This window comes from Leptosomus discolor, chromosome 18, assembly GCF_034619465.1.
Source record: "Leptosomus discolor isolate bLepDis1 chromosome 18, bLepDis1.hap2, whole genome shotgun sequence".
Taxonomy (NCBI): domain Eukaryota; kingdom Metazoa; phylum Chordata; class Aves; order Leptosomiformes; family Leptosomidae; genus Leptosomus; species Leptosomus discolor.
In genome coordinates, this window is record NC_141408.1 from 3,516,073 (window position 1) to 3,531,378 (window position 15,306).

Genomic DNA, 15,306 nt, shown 5'->3' on the forward strand with positions numbered 1-15,306 from the left:
GTTTCAGCACAATATTTTTATGGACACTACTGTCTACAGCGATTCATTACTTTAAATCTTTATCAAAAGCATGATATTTGCCAGACAGGTTCTCCCCTCAACAACCGGTTCCCTTTACCATGTACTAAGCTCTAACACGACAAATGTGCACTTCTGATGTCACGCTCTGCCTTTATTGCGGCAAATATGTTTTTCTATTATCTCCACTAAGCTGATGAGAGGATGAAAAGACGGACTCGTCAGGCACCCTGTGATACTTAACACTAAACAACTGTGAATCTTCTACGTGCAAATAAGTTTTCTAACAAAGCTCAGGCACAGACCCATAGAGTCTATTCTGTCTTGCACTCGAGAGGTCAAGCCAGGCTCCTCTGTCTGGCTGCTCTTCGTGTTTTGTAATACACACCAACACTAACCTAAGCAGCTGTCTGCCCAGGTGAGCTGCTCTTGTCCCCTAAACCTGTACTGTCATCTAAAACCTCCTTTTGCAAGGCAAGGCAGGGTTATGGCTCTGAGAAGGAAGTACTTATTCCACAGCAACTTTTTTTTGGTAAACATTTATTTTCCTAAATGTACTAGAAAACAGAGGATTTACAACTACTAAATGTTGACAAAACCCAACCAAACCAACCCACGACCAGGTCCATTGAATTAAATACTCCCAAAGCAGAAAGAGACAGAAAGGGAATCAGGAAAGCCTGACATCGTTCTACGGCAGCTTACTGAAATCAGGAAGCTAAAAGTATGGAGATTATCGTTCCCGTATTTTAATAAAAAGCAAGGAAGGATCTGAAGAGCTACGGATACAAGGGCCTGATATCAATTCTTCTCTGTATTTGAGAAACAGTTCATATTATGAAACCATTTAAAGGTGTGTACGTCAACATGTACTAAAAAAGGAAGGTCCTGTCTGAAAAACGTCCTTGAATTCTTTCACTACATTATTGATTTGGTAGATAAGGCAGAAACAATGGACGGAGTTTACTGTATCTGTATTTCAGGGAAGTATCTGATATTTTATGATATGGGCTGGAGATTTGCAGAGTTCGGAAGCGAGCGCCCCGGCACGGGAAGCAGAGGGTGCCAGGGAAAGGAAGCGGCGCAGGGAGGAGAGAGAAGCAGGAGGGTGCTGCGGGGTCACATTTGGGGCCACTTGTGTTTACTTTGTACGAAAACGACTTTGCAAAGGGAAGGGCATTTGGGGGGGAATCCTACAATGTAGATGATTAAAATAATGGAGTCAGAGGTAAAGTGCACAGAGGCAGCGCGCAGGAACGCCACGTGACTTGTATAGATTAGTCTTATGGCTGATAAGTGACTTGTAGAGATCATTATGGAGAGGATTAAGGCCAGAAAACGAAAGGACAAGGACAATCGTAGAAATTACACGGAAGCACAATGCACAACGTATAAACCAAGAAAACCCTCGAGGGGAGGGGTCAAGGAGGAAAATACGGACGCTGAAAGCATCTGCACAGCATTTGGCAGCAGCAATAGAATCTTGAGATACAGCAAGAGGTTACGAAGAGAAACGTTACTGTAACACAAGAGTAGACTGTATTGAGAGAAACAAAACAAATTTCTATTTTGCCTACATCCCTCCCAAATCTGGATTAATTTCTGTAGCTTGATGGAGGTGCAGTGTAACTGAAACCTGACCTATTTGCAACTTACTCTTATCCATTTAAAAGCACAGATGATAAACAAGCAGCAGAGGCCAAAATGATGAAGGACGTGGAGAGCAGATATGAACTCTCAAGAAATGCTGGCCACACTTGTCTTTTTGAGTTGACCAAGAAAGGCTACCAAAAGGCACTGGAATCTCACAGGGCATACGACGTGCTGGCGAGCAAGGGATTGATGGTTGTGAATAACCCATTTATTAATTTGAATTCAAGCAATCACAGATGGACTGATGCTCATTAGGGAACGAGAACATAAGTAATTCGGTTAGAACATTTTCACACAAAGATTATTTGAAATTAGAACATGGAACAAACTGCCAAAGGCAGAGAGGCACCGGGTAGTGTAAATCAATGCTTGGGAGTATCAGACACCGTTTGTGAACGGGCGAGAAAGAAGGGGGCAGCCATCAGAAAGGCTTTTGCAGTTTCATGGGTACATAAAGACAGACTTTGAGGGCCAAAGCACACCATATGTTAGACTTCTGGACTTTAACATTCCCACATACAATTTTCTCTCACTGCTGCTCAGCCGAGTACAGCCAAATTTAACTTACTATCATCAAATACAATTAGCATTATAGAACTGATTCTGTGCTGTATTTTGAAAAATTCGTTTGCCCCTTTAACGAAAACCAAAGCTTTTAAAATGCTCGCATTTCGGTGAAACAGCAGGATGGATTTGGTTTCCTATTACAGTTTTTCCACGTTTTAATAAAGGGCATTTGTGCTTATATTCTCCCCAAGTATTACAAAAGGTATCGTTTATTCACTCCTTACCAGTTATATCGTCATTGAAATACAAAACAGAATTGAAACAACATCTTCCAAAGAGATCAGAGACTTTCTGACGGAAGCAGTTTGTAAATCACAGGAACTTTCACACCTTTTTTTTTCCCCTCCCAAATTCAGAACCAGAATTCCAAACAATCCTGCCAGGCAGAAAGATTATTTTCATGTTTTAGTTGTTAAAAAAAAAAAAAAAAATAAAAAAATCAATCAATCTGTCTGGCTTAAAGTTCTATTAAAAATGAGCACTACAACTCTTTTATATCTTAAAACTTAGTAAAAACACTGTGACAACTTTAACTGGAACAAAAAAAGAATTAAGTATGCCAGCTTCCAGCTGCATATGGAAATAAGGAAGTATTGGATGAAAAAGACATCAAAAATAGCAAAGCATAAATGAAGTCCCGAAACAGCGGAAACAGCACGCTGAAATGACCTGGAAGTATGTATTTGAAAGTTCACTAAAAACTTTTCAAATCAAAGTAAAATTGGTTTGGGAGCCAACAAGGATGAGCTGCAATCAGCTCACGTTAAAACAGTTGAACTACATTATAAAACTCCTGCTGAACATTGTTATTTGACTCGAAAAACTTCGAGGACCCTGAAAGAAGTCAACTTATAATTACACTAGCGTAGTCCTGACATGAGCTTAGCTCCAAATCTTAATTTATCTAAACCAGGCCCCATTATGTCTTCTCTGACTAGAAAGAAACAACAGTGACCTCTGTATTCCCCACCACCCCCATAAACATATGCTCACTTTTAAGTTTTGGCATACTATTTGTCTTGATAATACCACTGGCGCTATACTGAGATAACAGAAATGAGACACGAGGAATCCTCCCTCCTTGGCGCACTCTTCGTCTTTAAAATATCACCAGAGCTATATGGAGGGAGCCGCAGCGAGACACCGGTTGGAGAGCATACAGACACAGTCCTCCCTTTATCCACCTTGTTTTTCCAGGTCAAGTGCTTTCCTGAGTTGTTGCTCGGGGCACCAAGTTCACCCCAGAGGCTGAATGACATCCTTCCCCTCCAGAATCATCTCTCTCCAGCAGGCCTGTGAAGACCTCCTTGGCCTGCTCCCCGACTCCCCACCGCCAGAACAACAGCTGGTAGCCCAACACTGCTGGTATGCTACTCCAGTGGCATGGACTGCCTAGTTTAGAAATGCTTGGTCAGAGTCTAACAGCTACTACACCTGCCTAAAATCAAAATATCATCAATGAAATCAGGGGGTTTGTCTCCGCATTTAGCTAAGTACCATAAATCTGGCCACCCATGTCAGGGAAGATGCTGAATGTAATTCTAGCTGAATGTTGCCTCTTTGTGTTTCAGCTATGTCCAGTCAGGTTCAGAAAGATAAAAGCAAAGTCTGTGGCTTTATTTTGGTATCAGTCACTCTTTACGCACTAGGAAATTTGAGCACGAATTAAATTCTGATGTCTACTGCCCCACAAATCACCTGGGTTCTGCCTCCGCGTTTGCAGAAGTGGGACGCTCTTCCGTGCTGTAGTGTACGTGGTGTTGTCCCACCCCCTGCCGTCAGACAGGGCTGCACAATTGTGTTTGGGAATTTAAAGATGAACCAGGAAGATAAAGCTCTCTGCAAGGAAGCTGTGACTGCCAGATGCATCAACACTGAACTTCTCTGACCTTACAGCTATCGGCACATTAACACCTTTGCAGTCCGTGAGACCGGCACACCGCCACCACGTGCTGCTCCCGACAGATCAACTTGGGCCATTCGGCATTGCTGTGTTTTTCTTTTGTCTTTGGACAACGCGGCATCCCAAAGACAACTCCTTAGCGAAGGGATCACCTTGCCTTCTGAGCCTGTACGGCACTACTGAAGTATCGGTGATTCACCTGCAGCATGGCTCACTGCGCAGCCAGTGTCAAATATGTGCGTTCACACAACTACGCTAAATACGGATTTTGTAGTCTTAACTCTTCTACCTACCCTCCTTGTTCCTCACTTGGAATTCTCACTCTCATTAGGCACCCTCACATGAAAGACATGTCTCTTACTGTCCTGCACCCAGTCGGGAACTAACTTAGCAAGTAGAAATAAATGGCTTAAACCAGAAGTTATTTTTCTGTTCTGATTTTTAATAAATAGATGCCTTAACGAGACACCCATCCCCCTTCATTGCAAAGCTCCCTTACACATCTTTCGTCGTATTGTTTTGCATCACAAAGTTTTTCCATTTGTCTTCAATTACTCCGAGCTACCAAAATGCCATTAAGAATTGTGAGAAACATATTAAACAAAGGGAAAAGCAGGATAACAAGTCATTATCGCACCATTCTTTTAAGCCATGCTATATTCCTGAGTAGCTGCCCTGGAATCAAGTGGCGGTCACAGCAAGCAGTCCCACTGCCCTGCAAGGGCGCTGCTCTCTCTTTGAAGCCATCCCAACGGAGCTTGGCCGCCCCTTGGTACGGAACAGCACACCCCTCGCCACGGCGGCGCACCGCCGCCGCCCTGCAGCACGCTCTGGGCCTGCCGCTTGCGAGGCACGCAGGGTAGGCGCGCAGTTGGCTTGATTTCCCTTTCTTAATACCAACAGGTATCTATATTAATAAATGAATTAATAAAATGTAACATTATAATTTTACAAATTAATAAAAATAAACAGTTCTCCATCCTAGTTAATCTATTTTGCTGCTGACAAAAGTAAAAATACTGTTGTTTTATCTTTGCTGCAATTAAAAATTTTTTGAAACAGAATTAAAAGGAAATTATTCCTGTGCAGCTGCTTAAAGCATATGGCGTGTATTTTAGCTGTGCTATAAATTCTTTAACAAAAATAAGGACTTCACAGTGGATACAATACCAGCCTGTTTAACAAAGCTGCTTGGGTGCAGCGCACAGGTATGCTACCAGGAAAGAGCTTGGGAAGAGAATGCCTGCCTCACCAACTTGTCGGTTTGATCTCAAGTTAAGAAAAGAGCTTTAAGAAGGACCCAAATCCTTCAATTTTTCAATTCTGCCTCCCTCCACTGTGAAACAGCTGCAACCTTGAACCCTTGAAACCTTCTCTTCCTTTCATGCCCAGATAAATCCTGATTTTTCCCAGACAAACAACACTGCCATCCCCTGAGGAAAGCTCAGCTCCCTCTTTCTCACAGGACAGCTTCTTGTTGCTTTTCCAATCTTTGATCTTTCTTCCCAGTAAAACAGCCCGGCCCAACATGAGCCTCAAGATATTGACAGCAGAATGACAGCTTTGTTTAAATGGCTTTTACTGTTTACCACCCTGCCTTCAGATCGCTGCGACGGTGGGGCCGCTATCACTGCTGAACCTCTCCTGGATCCTTTGATAACCTGTGTGCCTCCCTCCTCACGCCTCTCGGCGCTCCTGAGCGGCGTTTCGCAGTTCCTACTCTCACTCGACTCCTAATCCATCCGCCAGGCAGGCACCGAACGGAGCAGCCTTGCTCTCTCCTCCTGCCTCAGGCCACGGGCTCCCGCTCCTCTTGCCTCAGATCTAGCCATCGCACCGCCGTAGCATGATTCAGCTCACTGACTGGATGAAAAACTACGCAACGAGGGAGAGAAAGAATTTATCCTTCATCACGCCGGCAAACTGAACTGACTCATCCTGGGCATCTGCTAGACTCAGCACGACGGAGAAGGTGGGCACCCAGCACCAGGGCAAGGACACTCGCCAGCGTCAGTCCCGCACCGGCATGGAGTGGGTAGGGCATGAAACCAGAGTGTCAAAACATGGATGGCAAAAGGAGGGTCAAAGTGCCAAACGTTACGAAAATTCCCTTCCCTAATTATCCTATCGCTCAGTCTTCACAGTATGAAAGTCTCTTGCCGCTGTTAATACACAGGTTAGTTCACATTATACACTGTAATGTAATGAGGTAGTAGAATTTTACTGGAGACTTCGGTATTGTTCATGCTTAAGTAAAACAAACTAAAGGACAGCCTGGCCCTGGAAACAAGGACTTTGCTTTGTGGAAGCTTTGAGCTGTCCATGGAGGATAAAAGATACCCCTGGACAACCAAGATAATGCCAGCATCCTAGCCCCTCTAACACACTATTTAAACCCTCACAGTGTTTTCTGGTGTCATAAATAAGTAATTCTAGCAAGAATGACTCCAGCGATGCCTGGATCAATAGACAAACAGCAAGAATGCTGAGAAATATAGTTTATTTGCAAAGTTTTACTCTGATTAGTAATCAGTAGTGTGGGTGCTACTGATTAGTCAAATCATGTTGTATCTGAACATCTGAAGGGAGTAAGAACCCTGTGTGAAACATCTGGGGTGCCCCAGTTTGTCTGGGAGCACCTCATGCGCATGGGTAATTATTTACCCTTGGAATTCTACGCTTTGCATCCTAGCCTCGCTCCTCGGTCCGCACGGGCCAGTCACAAAATTTGCTAACGCAAAAAAAGGTAAACCACATGGCAGGAAGTAAGAAAAAGACAAGCTCCAAACAGGGGACATGTACTTCCCAAAAAATCAAAAGAACATTTTTCTAGAGAATAGATCAGCAAATTATTGCTGTGCCCCTAACCAGGGAGATGTCAGAGCTTGCCACTTTTGATCCTCGAAGTTCTGCAACAGCACAAGATGGGTTGGAGGACATCTGGCACGGCCAGCCCAGCCATGCTTTGTGGAGCAAAGTGGGGCAGGGGAGGAAGGAGGAAAAGCGTGCTCCTGCCAGGGCAGAGCAGCCTGTGCTATTCCACATCACCTCCAGCTTCCCAGCAGGAGAAGGAGCTACACAGTAAAGTGAGTGGGTGCTTTCACCTGCCCGTCAGCCTCTCCTCCTGCCTCCGTCAACAGTGACCTAGAACCCACCATTGCTCTTCTCCCTTATGGATGATCCAAACTTCTGTTTATGTCTTTTAAAAAATTAGGGCAGAGGAATCTTTGCAAGAACGAGCTCATCAACTGCCTTTGTGCAAAATCCACCTGCACATAAATACCAAAATGTAACCTTTTGCTAAAATTCTATACTGAACTTACCCTCTTGCTTCTCTATCACAGCAAAGCAAGGCCAGACACTGGCTTGTACAGAGCCTCGTAGTAATTTTGTAATAAATACAGAAATATTTGGAGAAACAGGGACTGGATTATAATGACACTCGGCAGAATACCGCGCCCGGCACAGCCCTCCCATCCCCATTCCTTCCAGCACACTTCAAGCTCAGTTTTTTTAAAAGGATGAGAAGATACTCCTGACACTGCGAACTGAAACAGTGCTGCCTGTCTAAATTTTGCATAAATAGTTTCCCACCACTGTTAGCATTTCACCCAAACGCGTGGCAGCGGCATAGCGGGCCTTAATATAGACAGCCCACCAGCTGCCAACAGAAATTTCAGCACTTTGTCAATTATATAAAAATAAGAGAATTGGGGCTGTTCCTCCCCAAAGTTACCCTAGTGGTACCTGCTGTCTCAGTGCAACTTGCCTGTGCACTGGATGGGATGGAGATGAACCTGCAAGAGCTTCAGAAAGGTGCACGGTGCCTCTTGCTTCCTTCGGGTGATATAGGCTAGGTTTGAGACCTTGCCTGTTGTTCCAATAGCTGGGGTTTGTCCCAGGAAGGCACCAGTATGGGAAGGAGAAAGAGGTACAGAGAGGAGAGGCTCTGACTGTATTTCTAGATCTCTGTGTTTCTACAGTTCTGTCCATCAGTCTGGAGTTAGTCATCTCTTCTCTTGGGGGTGTTTTTGACCCAGCACTGCCAGCCCAGTGCCAGCAGCAGACATCCTACATGCTCATCAGGGAGAATGCATCTGCCTTTGAGATGCTGAAGCATATTTAAATCACCTTCCTCAGGAAAGATGTTGTTTAAACTGCAATCAAGGCAGCCAAAAATAAATAAATAATCATTTACACACTTGTGTAAACAAAGAAATGAACCGCTGCTGAGCTGCTGTTACCCCAAAAGCACGCTGGGCGCCTCTCTCCCATCCCCACTAGTGCTGGGAACAGAATCGAGACGAAGCACAAAACCGTCCCCGTGCTCCTGTCATACCAAGGAAATTACCCACCACCCACGCCCGTGCAGTGGACGTTAAAAGAAAATAATTACCCGCCAAAAAATATCAGATTTACTCCATTTTGTTACACGGAGTGGTTTAACGGGACTTTCAATGAAAAGCAGAAAAGCTCTGGGCCTAAATCAGCGCGACGTGAGCTCTGAATTTTGATGTATGCTGTTGACTTCCCCAACACAGAGCAATTTGTAATAGCTTTGCCACGCTGTTGTTTTCAAAGCTCCTGCTACATCACAAGCATTTATTTCTGACCACAAAATTACATTTATTCAACAGAAAGCAGCTCAGGGTCTTTAAGAGGTTAACTTCTGGAGTGCTTGGCTGCTCTCCAGCCTCTGTACTAGAATCAGTGCTAACGCAACAGCACACAACAGCACCCAGGCTAGCCGTGATTAATAGAGTGCTGAATACGCTGCTTTCCACATACACACACTTTTCATTCCCTTGCTTCCATAGATCATGGACTTATCCTCAAAATATCTGACTGAAATTGAATTTGGCTTCTCTCTCAACCGTTCATTTCCTATGTTATGCAAGGTTATATCCTTTTCTGCATGAGCAGAACCAAACCAGCTGCAGCTTTTGAGAAGAAAATGTGTTTTCAATTATGAAGCTGGCCTGAATATTGAACCACAGTTCTACTGCTACTCTAATTGAGCCATCATGGAGTGAACCTACAGGAAAGAAATTGTATTAATTAGGTTTGTAAATTTAACATAAGGAAATTAAAGGGGGTAAAAAAGAAAAAAAAAAAAAAAAGATTAATATCAGATCAGGAATACTCCTTCAAAATGCTGAAGGAAAGTACGTCTGAAGTTGTTTAGGCACACACATTATTAGAGTACTCCTTCAAAGGCATGATTAGTAGCTCCAGTACACCAAACTGATTTTCAGCTTCTGTTGTCTGCATATGGAAAATTATTAAATTACTCGACTGACCAAATTAATAGTTTAAAGAGCAATTCAGCTAAGCGGGGAGCCAGAGTGGTCTCATTAGAATGGCAATACCCTTAAAAGTACTTGCTCTGTGAGAAGAATATGAGAAATGGTTTTCACAGAAATGAAGTCCAGTGCGTTGTTTTGGAGCATGTGCCTTCAAGGGTTCTCCAAATGAGGGATTACTGCATTACTGTTGGACAGTGCTGTTATGCCACATGAAAAGAATGCTAATGACCTCAGGAAATCCTTTCCCAGCCTTAAAATATCTATTTGATGACTTCACAAATAGATTTCCATACCACAACTTTAGTTCTGTACATTAACATAGCCCAAGAACATAACTATATATATATTTTTTTTTATTTTTTTTTTTTTTTAAGATTTCATGTACACATATCCATCCGCTGCTGTAAACATGGTAACGCACAATGCCCTACTCGGAACAAAGCTTATTTAGATGGTCACTTGAAGGAGTGCCTTGCCAAGTTGCAAATTATATATAATCATTTTATGATTGAATGATAAAGCTCTTCAGCCTTTTCTGATTCTGTCCTGTATTTAGCCCAGCATATGGCGAGCAAACCATTGATAAGTTGCATCCTCAGGTTAATAGTAAGCAAAAAAAAAAAGATAATTTAAGATAGAAACAACAGGAATTTTACACCTATTAAATTAATGACTTCTAACTGCCTTGCTCACACCAGCCTATTTATATCATCCAGACCTTAGATCTTCCAGGAAAGCTAGAAAAGTCACCCACAAAAATCACAAGAACAGTACCATCAGGTTTGAATCAGACACAACATTCTGTTAATTTTAAAACCCCTACATTCAAATTTCCATTAAAATCCTAAATAAGGAAAAAGTACAGTAATAAAATTATACTACTGTGATGAATTAACAGGGTCTCACATTGAGCTAGGAATGCATTTTAAAATTTGTAGTATGCTAAGTTCCATTTCATAATGCTTTTACTTTAACTGTCATCAAAAAAACCCAGTTACTTAAAGTACCGAGATCTATTAAAAAAAAAAGTTATTTCCAACTACTAATGGAAACTGAATATTTGATAACTGGAACAGTTTTCCTCTGAATGAATGAGATAAATACCTACGGAATACAGAGTGTTCTGGTTTGGGGGGGTTATTTATAAAGTCATATTATACAAAGGGAAAACACGAAGGGGGAAGTATCAATATTCCTACTCAAACCAAAAAGAGAAATTGGCTGAAGTGACCTGTGGATTTATTTAAAAAAGTCAACTAGCCACAGGTTTACAAGCAGATGTCCCATAAAGCATGCTTGGGAGGATATTTAAATATGTGAGCTTAAGTTAACCTCTCTCCAAGTCACGTCAGGCTCACCGAGGGTACAGTTCAGGGGCAGTTTAAGTCAACCTAAGCTGGCACATTTGCGCTCCTCCTGCCCGTGGCTTTGCTCTCCTGGCCTCTCCCCTGCCTTGCAGTGAGCTGCTCCAGTGAACCAACCTGGCAGAAAACTAAGCCAGCATAAAAAGGGAAAAAAGAAAACTTTGTGCTCACCGTGGCATCACACTAGCAAAAGTGCTGAGGCAAGGCAGGAGGTGAGGAGCCAGTCCTTGGGTCGGCAGGACCGCAGCAATAGCCACGTAAAGCCACTCAAATACCTTTGCTCGTTCGGGAGCTCTCTGTCCCTTCCGATCTTCTGGCCCTCCCTAGTGCCCAGACCCCTGTGGAACAGTCATCCTGCATGGGCTATGAAAAAGCCAGCTTCCCTTCTGAAGTGGAATTGTAATTTATTATCACGTGGACATGCAATAAGCACCTCCTTAGCTCTGTCATTAGAGATCAAGAAGAGGATGGGGCAATAGCAGTAGGGGTGGAGACAGGAGTCAGGAGGCAAAAATGTGGTGGAGACTCTCCCCCATGGTAAAGGAAGAAGCTGCATCATGCAAGAACCCTTTTTCCTAGCTTCTGTACAAGCAACTGGTGAGGAGAAGGCGGTGCTCCAAAGTTCGGTAATACCATCCACAGTGCCTACAGAGCGTGAACCTAAGCTCTCCTCCAGCAGTCCCTACCTGCTGCTCGAGGACACCCGCTCTCCAGCAGATAGGACTCTAGAAAACAGCTATTTTCACTACTTCTCCGCTTATCTCTGTTTTATTTACTCACTCCTGTTGTTGGGTTTTTTTTAAATAACAAAATCCTAGTCTGGGGCTGAAAACTGAAGTCTGTGTAGTAGAAGCAGGGAGCGTCTCAGGAGCAAATCACTCCCTATTCCTCCTTCCTCGTCCCTGCTCACATCCCAAAGTACACGCACCGTGCGACCCAAAGGTCCCTCTGCCACCTGCTCCCAGGACATTACATCTCTCCTAACAGGTAACACTCGCGCTAACGCCAAGCAATCCTACAGAGCTCGCGGGGTGGGGGTCCTGCCCCCAGCAATACTGCTTGAGGAGCCATCTCAGGGGACAGTAAGTCGAGGCATCTCCAGTGGATCTGAAATGGAGAAAAGCCTGTACACTTAACACTATTTGCTCTAGAGATACCTGGAGCATCCATCTCATGATCCTTCTGAGTCAGCGTTACCAATAAACAGCGACCAAATCAATTCACTGAACAATAAAATATAACTCAACACACCAGGCTAATATTTTTGGTATTTTTGATTTGTCTCCCAAACAAGATACAGTAATTACATCTATAATCAAATACCACAATTCACAGTTTAATGTTCTGCATTTATGTAGTCAATCACGATTAGTTCAGGTTTTTTAGGTTTCTAAAACCCTGTCTAGATTAGGGAGACTGGAATCACCAGCTCCGAGATGCAGCATCACAATTGTGTAATGTGTTTGTGTTTCATTTATGTAAGAGAGGATTTCTAGCAACAAATTTTACTCTTGTAACTCGTGAGGTTGAATTTATACCAACGTAAACTTCAGTTTATATTAGTGAAGCAAAACTACAGAAGAGGCGTGTGTAAGAGCCACACCAAGGTAACCGTGAGCTGTCTCCAACAGGCAAGATCTAATGGGAGAACCTGCCTTCACTGTAGCCAGACTTGGATTTATGATTCCTACTTGATCCTCAGACATTCCCTTCATCAAAGAACAGTGCTGAAAGCACACATACACTTTTCAGTCAGCGCATTGCGAGCTTGAAACTAAAGTGAAAAGGTTTTAAGAGCACTGCAATCTACTCGGAGCAATTTTAAAGTGTAAATTTCCATTGGCAAACAGACTCACACAAGTCATTCTCTGTTCTCACAAATTACTATTAGATATATCAAGGACAACGTTGTCCTGGTTATTTATTTATTTCTAGCAAGACTTGGGAAATCAGTTGTAGAACAAAAACCACCACACTGCTTTTAAGATGAGGAATCATCGCCTATTTGGGATACCTATTTAGCAGGGTGTACAAGTAATCAGAAACGCAACCCTCATTACAGATAATGGGAGTTGTGCACTTAATTCCCTAAAACTTTTGGAAACGCACTTCGGAATTTCTCTGTGCTCTGATGGGAACTGCAGCAATATAAAATCAGCCAACTTACAGACTGAGAAAGTAAAAAGTGTTGCTGCTTTAACACAGATAAAGAGCAGAGCTCTACAACGTGTAACAGTGTGAGCTAAGATCTAAATGTACCACCCCACACAGGCACTAATCTTTATCAGGAGAAACGTAATTTGCAAACTTCGCACACGACATTTTCCTAGAGGCAGTACAACAGCTCCCATCTGGCTTAAGCACTCACGTGAAGTGAGCGCTGCAGTGCTGTCCACAGCTAAAATGTAAAATTCTGTAATTGGCCCAGCTGCCTTTTCCCATGGAAATTCTTCAAAACAACAACAGTTGGCTTTTAAACTTGTGATCACTCTAATCATGTGTTTCTTAGCGGAGCAGCGCGAAGAGAAATCAAAGTAAGAGCCAGCACCAGAGCTGTTAACGCTTTCTGTTGGTTTTCCAACAAACACCTGCCAACTTAAGGTTCTCCATCAAGCCCTCTAGAATACAACGTTTTACAGCTGAAAAGGTTACAGTGAAAACAATTTGTACTATCTTCACATTTTTGCATAGGTACATTACATCACGCTGATTAAGCGTGCCAGCCATCAAGGCACTCGGGCATAGCGAGGTAGCGTGTGCCACCTCAGTCACTGCCACGATGAGCTTCTGCTCAGGTATGCTGAAGGCCAAGTGATTTGACCAGTTCAGCTCGTCCAGCACAAGCCCAGCCATCGCAGGCGTATCCCGCACGCACCACAATGCAGAAGGGCTGAACCCCTGCAGCGCTCTCTGCTCAAGGGCTCTGGACCCACCCGGCCACGCTGAAAGACTGCCAGCACACCAGCCTCATGTGAAGCAATCTCGAAAGCACCAGGAGAAGCGTAAGCTCTTACCTCTCCCTGGAAACTCTTCAGTAATGGAGCTACCTGTTTGCGCAGGTCCTAGAAGACAGAAGCAAAATATTTCATCAGAAAAATCTGAAAGGACAAGTCACTGTCAAGTCTTTCCTAACACTATTTTCAGTTCTGAAATACTACTTAAATTCTGATTGCATTTTACAGGAGCTTCGATTAAAATAAAAGTATACCTAGAATTCATTTTGAACAAGTCTGCATTTCCAGTTTGACATACACATCTATCTGTTGCAAACAGTATCAATTAACAGAACTGTAGTGGTGTTGGGTAAGCACTGAACGCCTTCAATCTCATAATTCAGCTGAAACACTAATGCGATTAGAAGTAAATGCCTCTATCTACCTCAACAGCAGCTATACCTCTGAACTTACGCCAAAGAAATTTCCACAAACGGAAGCTAAGCTTAAAGGAAGATGACTGTGGACCATCATTTCGTTTAAGAGTGTTGCAATTTTGTAAAAGATCTAATTTATGTATTATTTTCTCAAGAGTGCTCTGACTCTGGCCATCAGAGAACTGGAGACAGCCACACTGAAGAAGGCAGTATTATTTGCTGGTTTCTGTATAACTCAAAATTTCTTCTTCCAAATTACAACATGCTCAGTGCTACAAAATTCATTAAAATGCTGCCCACAGAATTACTCTAAAAGTTTACAGCATATTTTTATGTAGCAACCGATTTACAACAACAGAGGTGTATTTATCCTACAGAAGATTCTCAGTGGCTCCACTTTTAAGCTGGTTTGGGCCTAATTCACTTACGAATTCTCAGAATTCTCATTATGTGCATGTCTGAAGAACAAAATCCTGTAACTCTGTAGAGGACACTGTATTATTCACGCACAGCCAAGAAGCTGGACTCCTATTTTTGCTGTGTATCCCACTGACGAGGCACAAGCAGCGACTTCATAGTACACTTAGAGCTAGAAATAAATCTGTAAGAGGTATAAAACAGTAACATGATGCTGCATCATTTAGGAGGGCAGCACCGATGCGGGTTACCCAGGAAGAAGGTGGATTTCCCATCCTTGGAGATTTCCAGGGCACAGCTGACCAGACCTAGTGTGGGTACTGAAGACTCATGTTTAGGGCCAGGTGAGATCTACTCAGCCTCTGGACGTCCCCTCCAACCAAGAGTCCTGTGATGCTCTGAGAATACTGCTCGCAACTGGGACAGTCACAAACTGCTTTAAGCAACCATGAAATCTTCCTAGCTTCACACAGGCCACAGTCCCTCAGCTACCCTGAACGTCATGCAAGAGGTCATAAAGACGTCTTTGAAGTATCTTCTCTACATAAAAAGGGTCCGTTGAAGCCTTGGGCCTTTCAGAAAAGAAGGTGACCTTAAAAAGTTGTGAAATTCTCTTTTCCAATGCATTAACTTTTACATCTAGAGTCATGCAACATATTGGATATTAAACCACTCACCAAAACACCCTCAGCCCTGGATTTAATCTGA

General features: G+C 43.2%; 1 protein-coding gene across 7 annotated transcripts in view; it reads right to left on the bottom strand.

Annotated features, from left to right (window-relative positions):
• Positions 1 to 15,306, bottom strand: part of CUX1 (cut like homeobox 1) — a 283,475-nt gene that overhangs the window by 156,908 nt on the left and 111,261 nt on the right. For 6 of the 7 annotated variants that reach the window (XM_086475312.1, XM_086475313.1, XM_086475310.1 and 3 more), the window contains one exon: positions 13,826 to 13,873. The exons of the other annotated variant lie outside the window; for it this stretch is intronic. In XM_086475312.1, the coding sequence (XP_086331438.1) occupies positions 13,826 to 13,873 (48 nt within the window). The remainder of the gene's footprint in view (positions 1 to 13,825; positions 13,874 to 15,306) is intronic. 7 annotated transcript variants of the gene reach the window in all.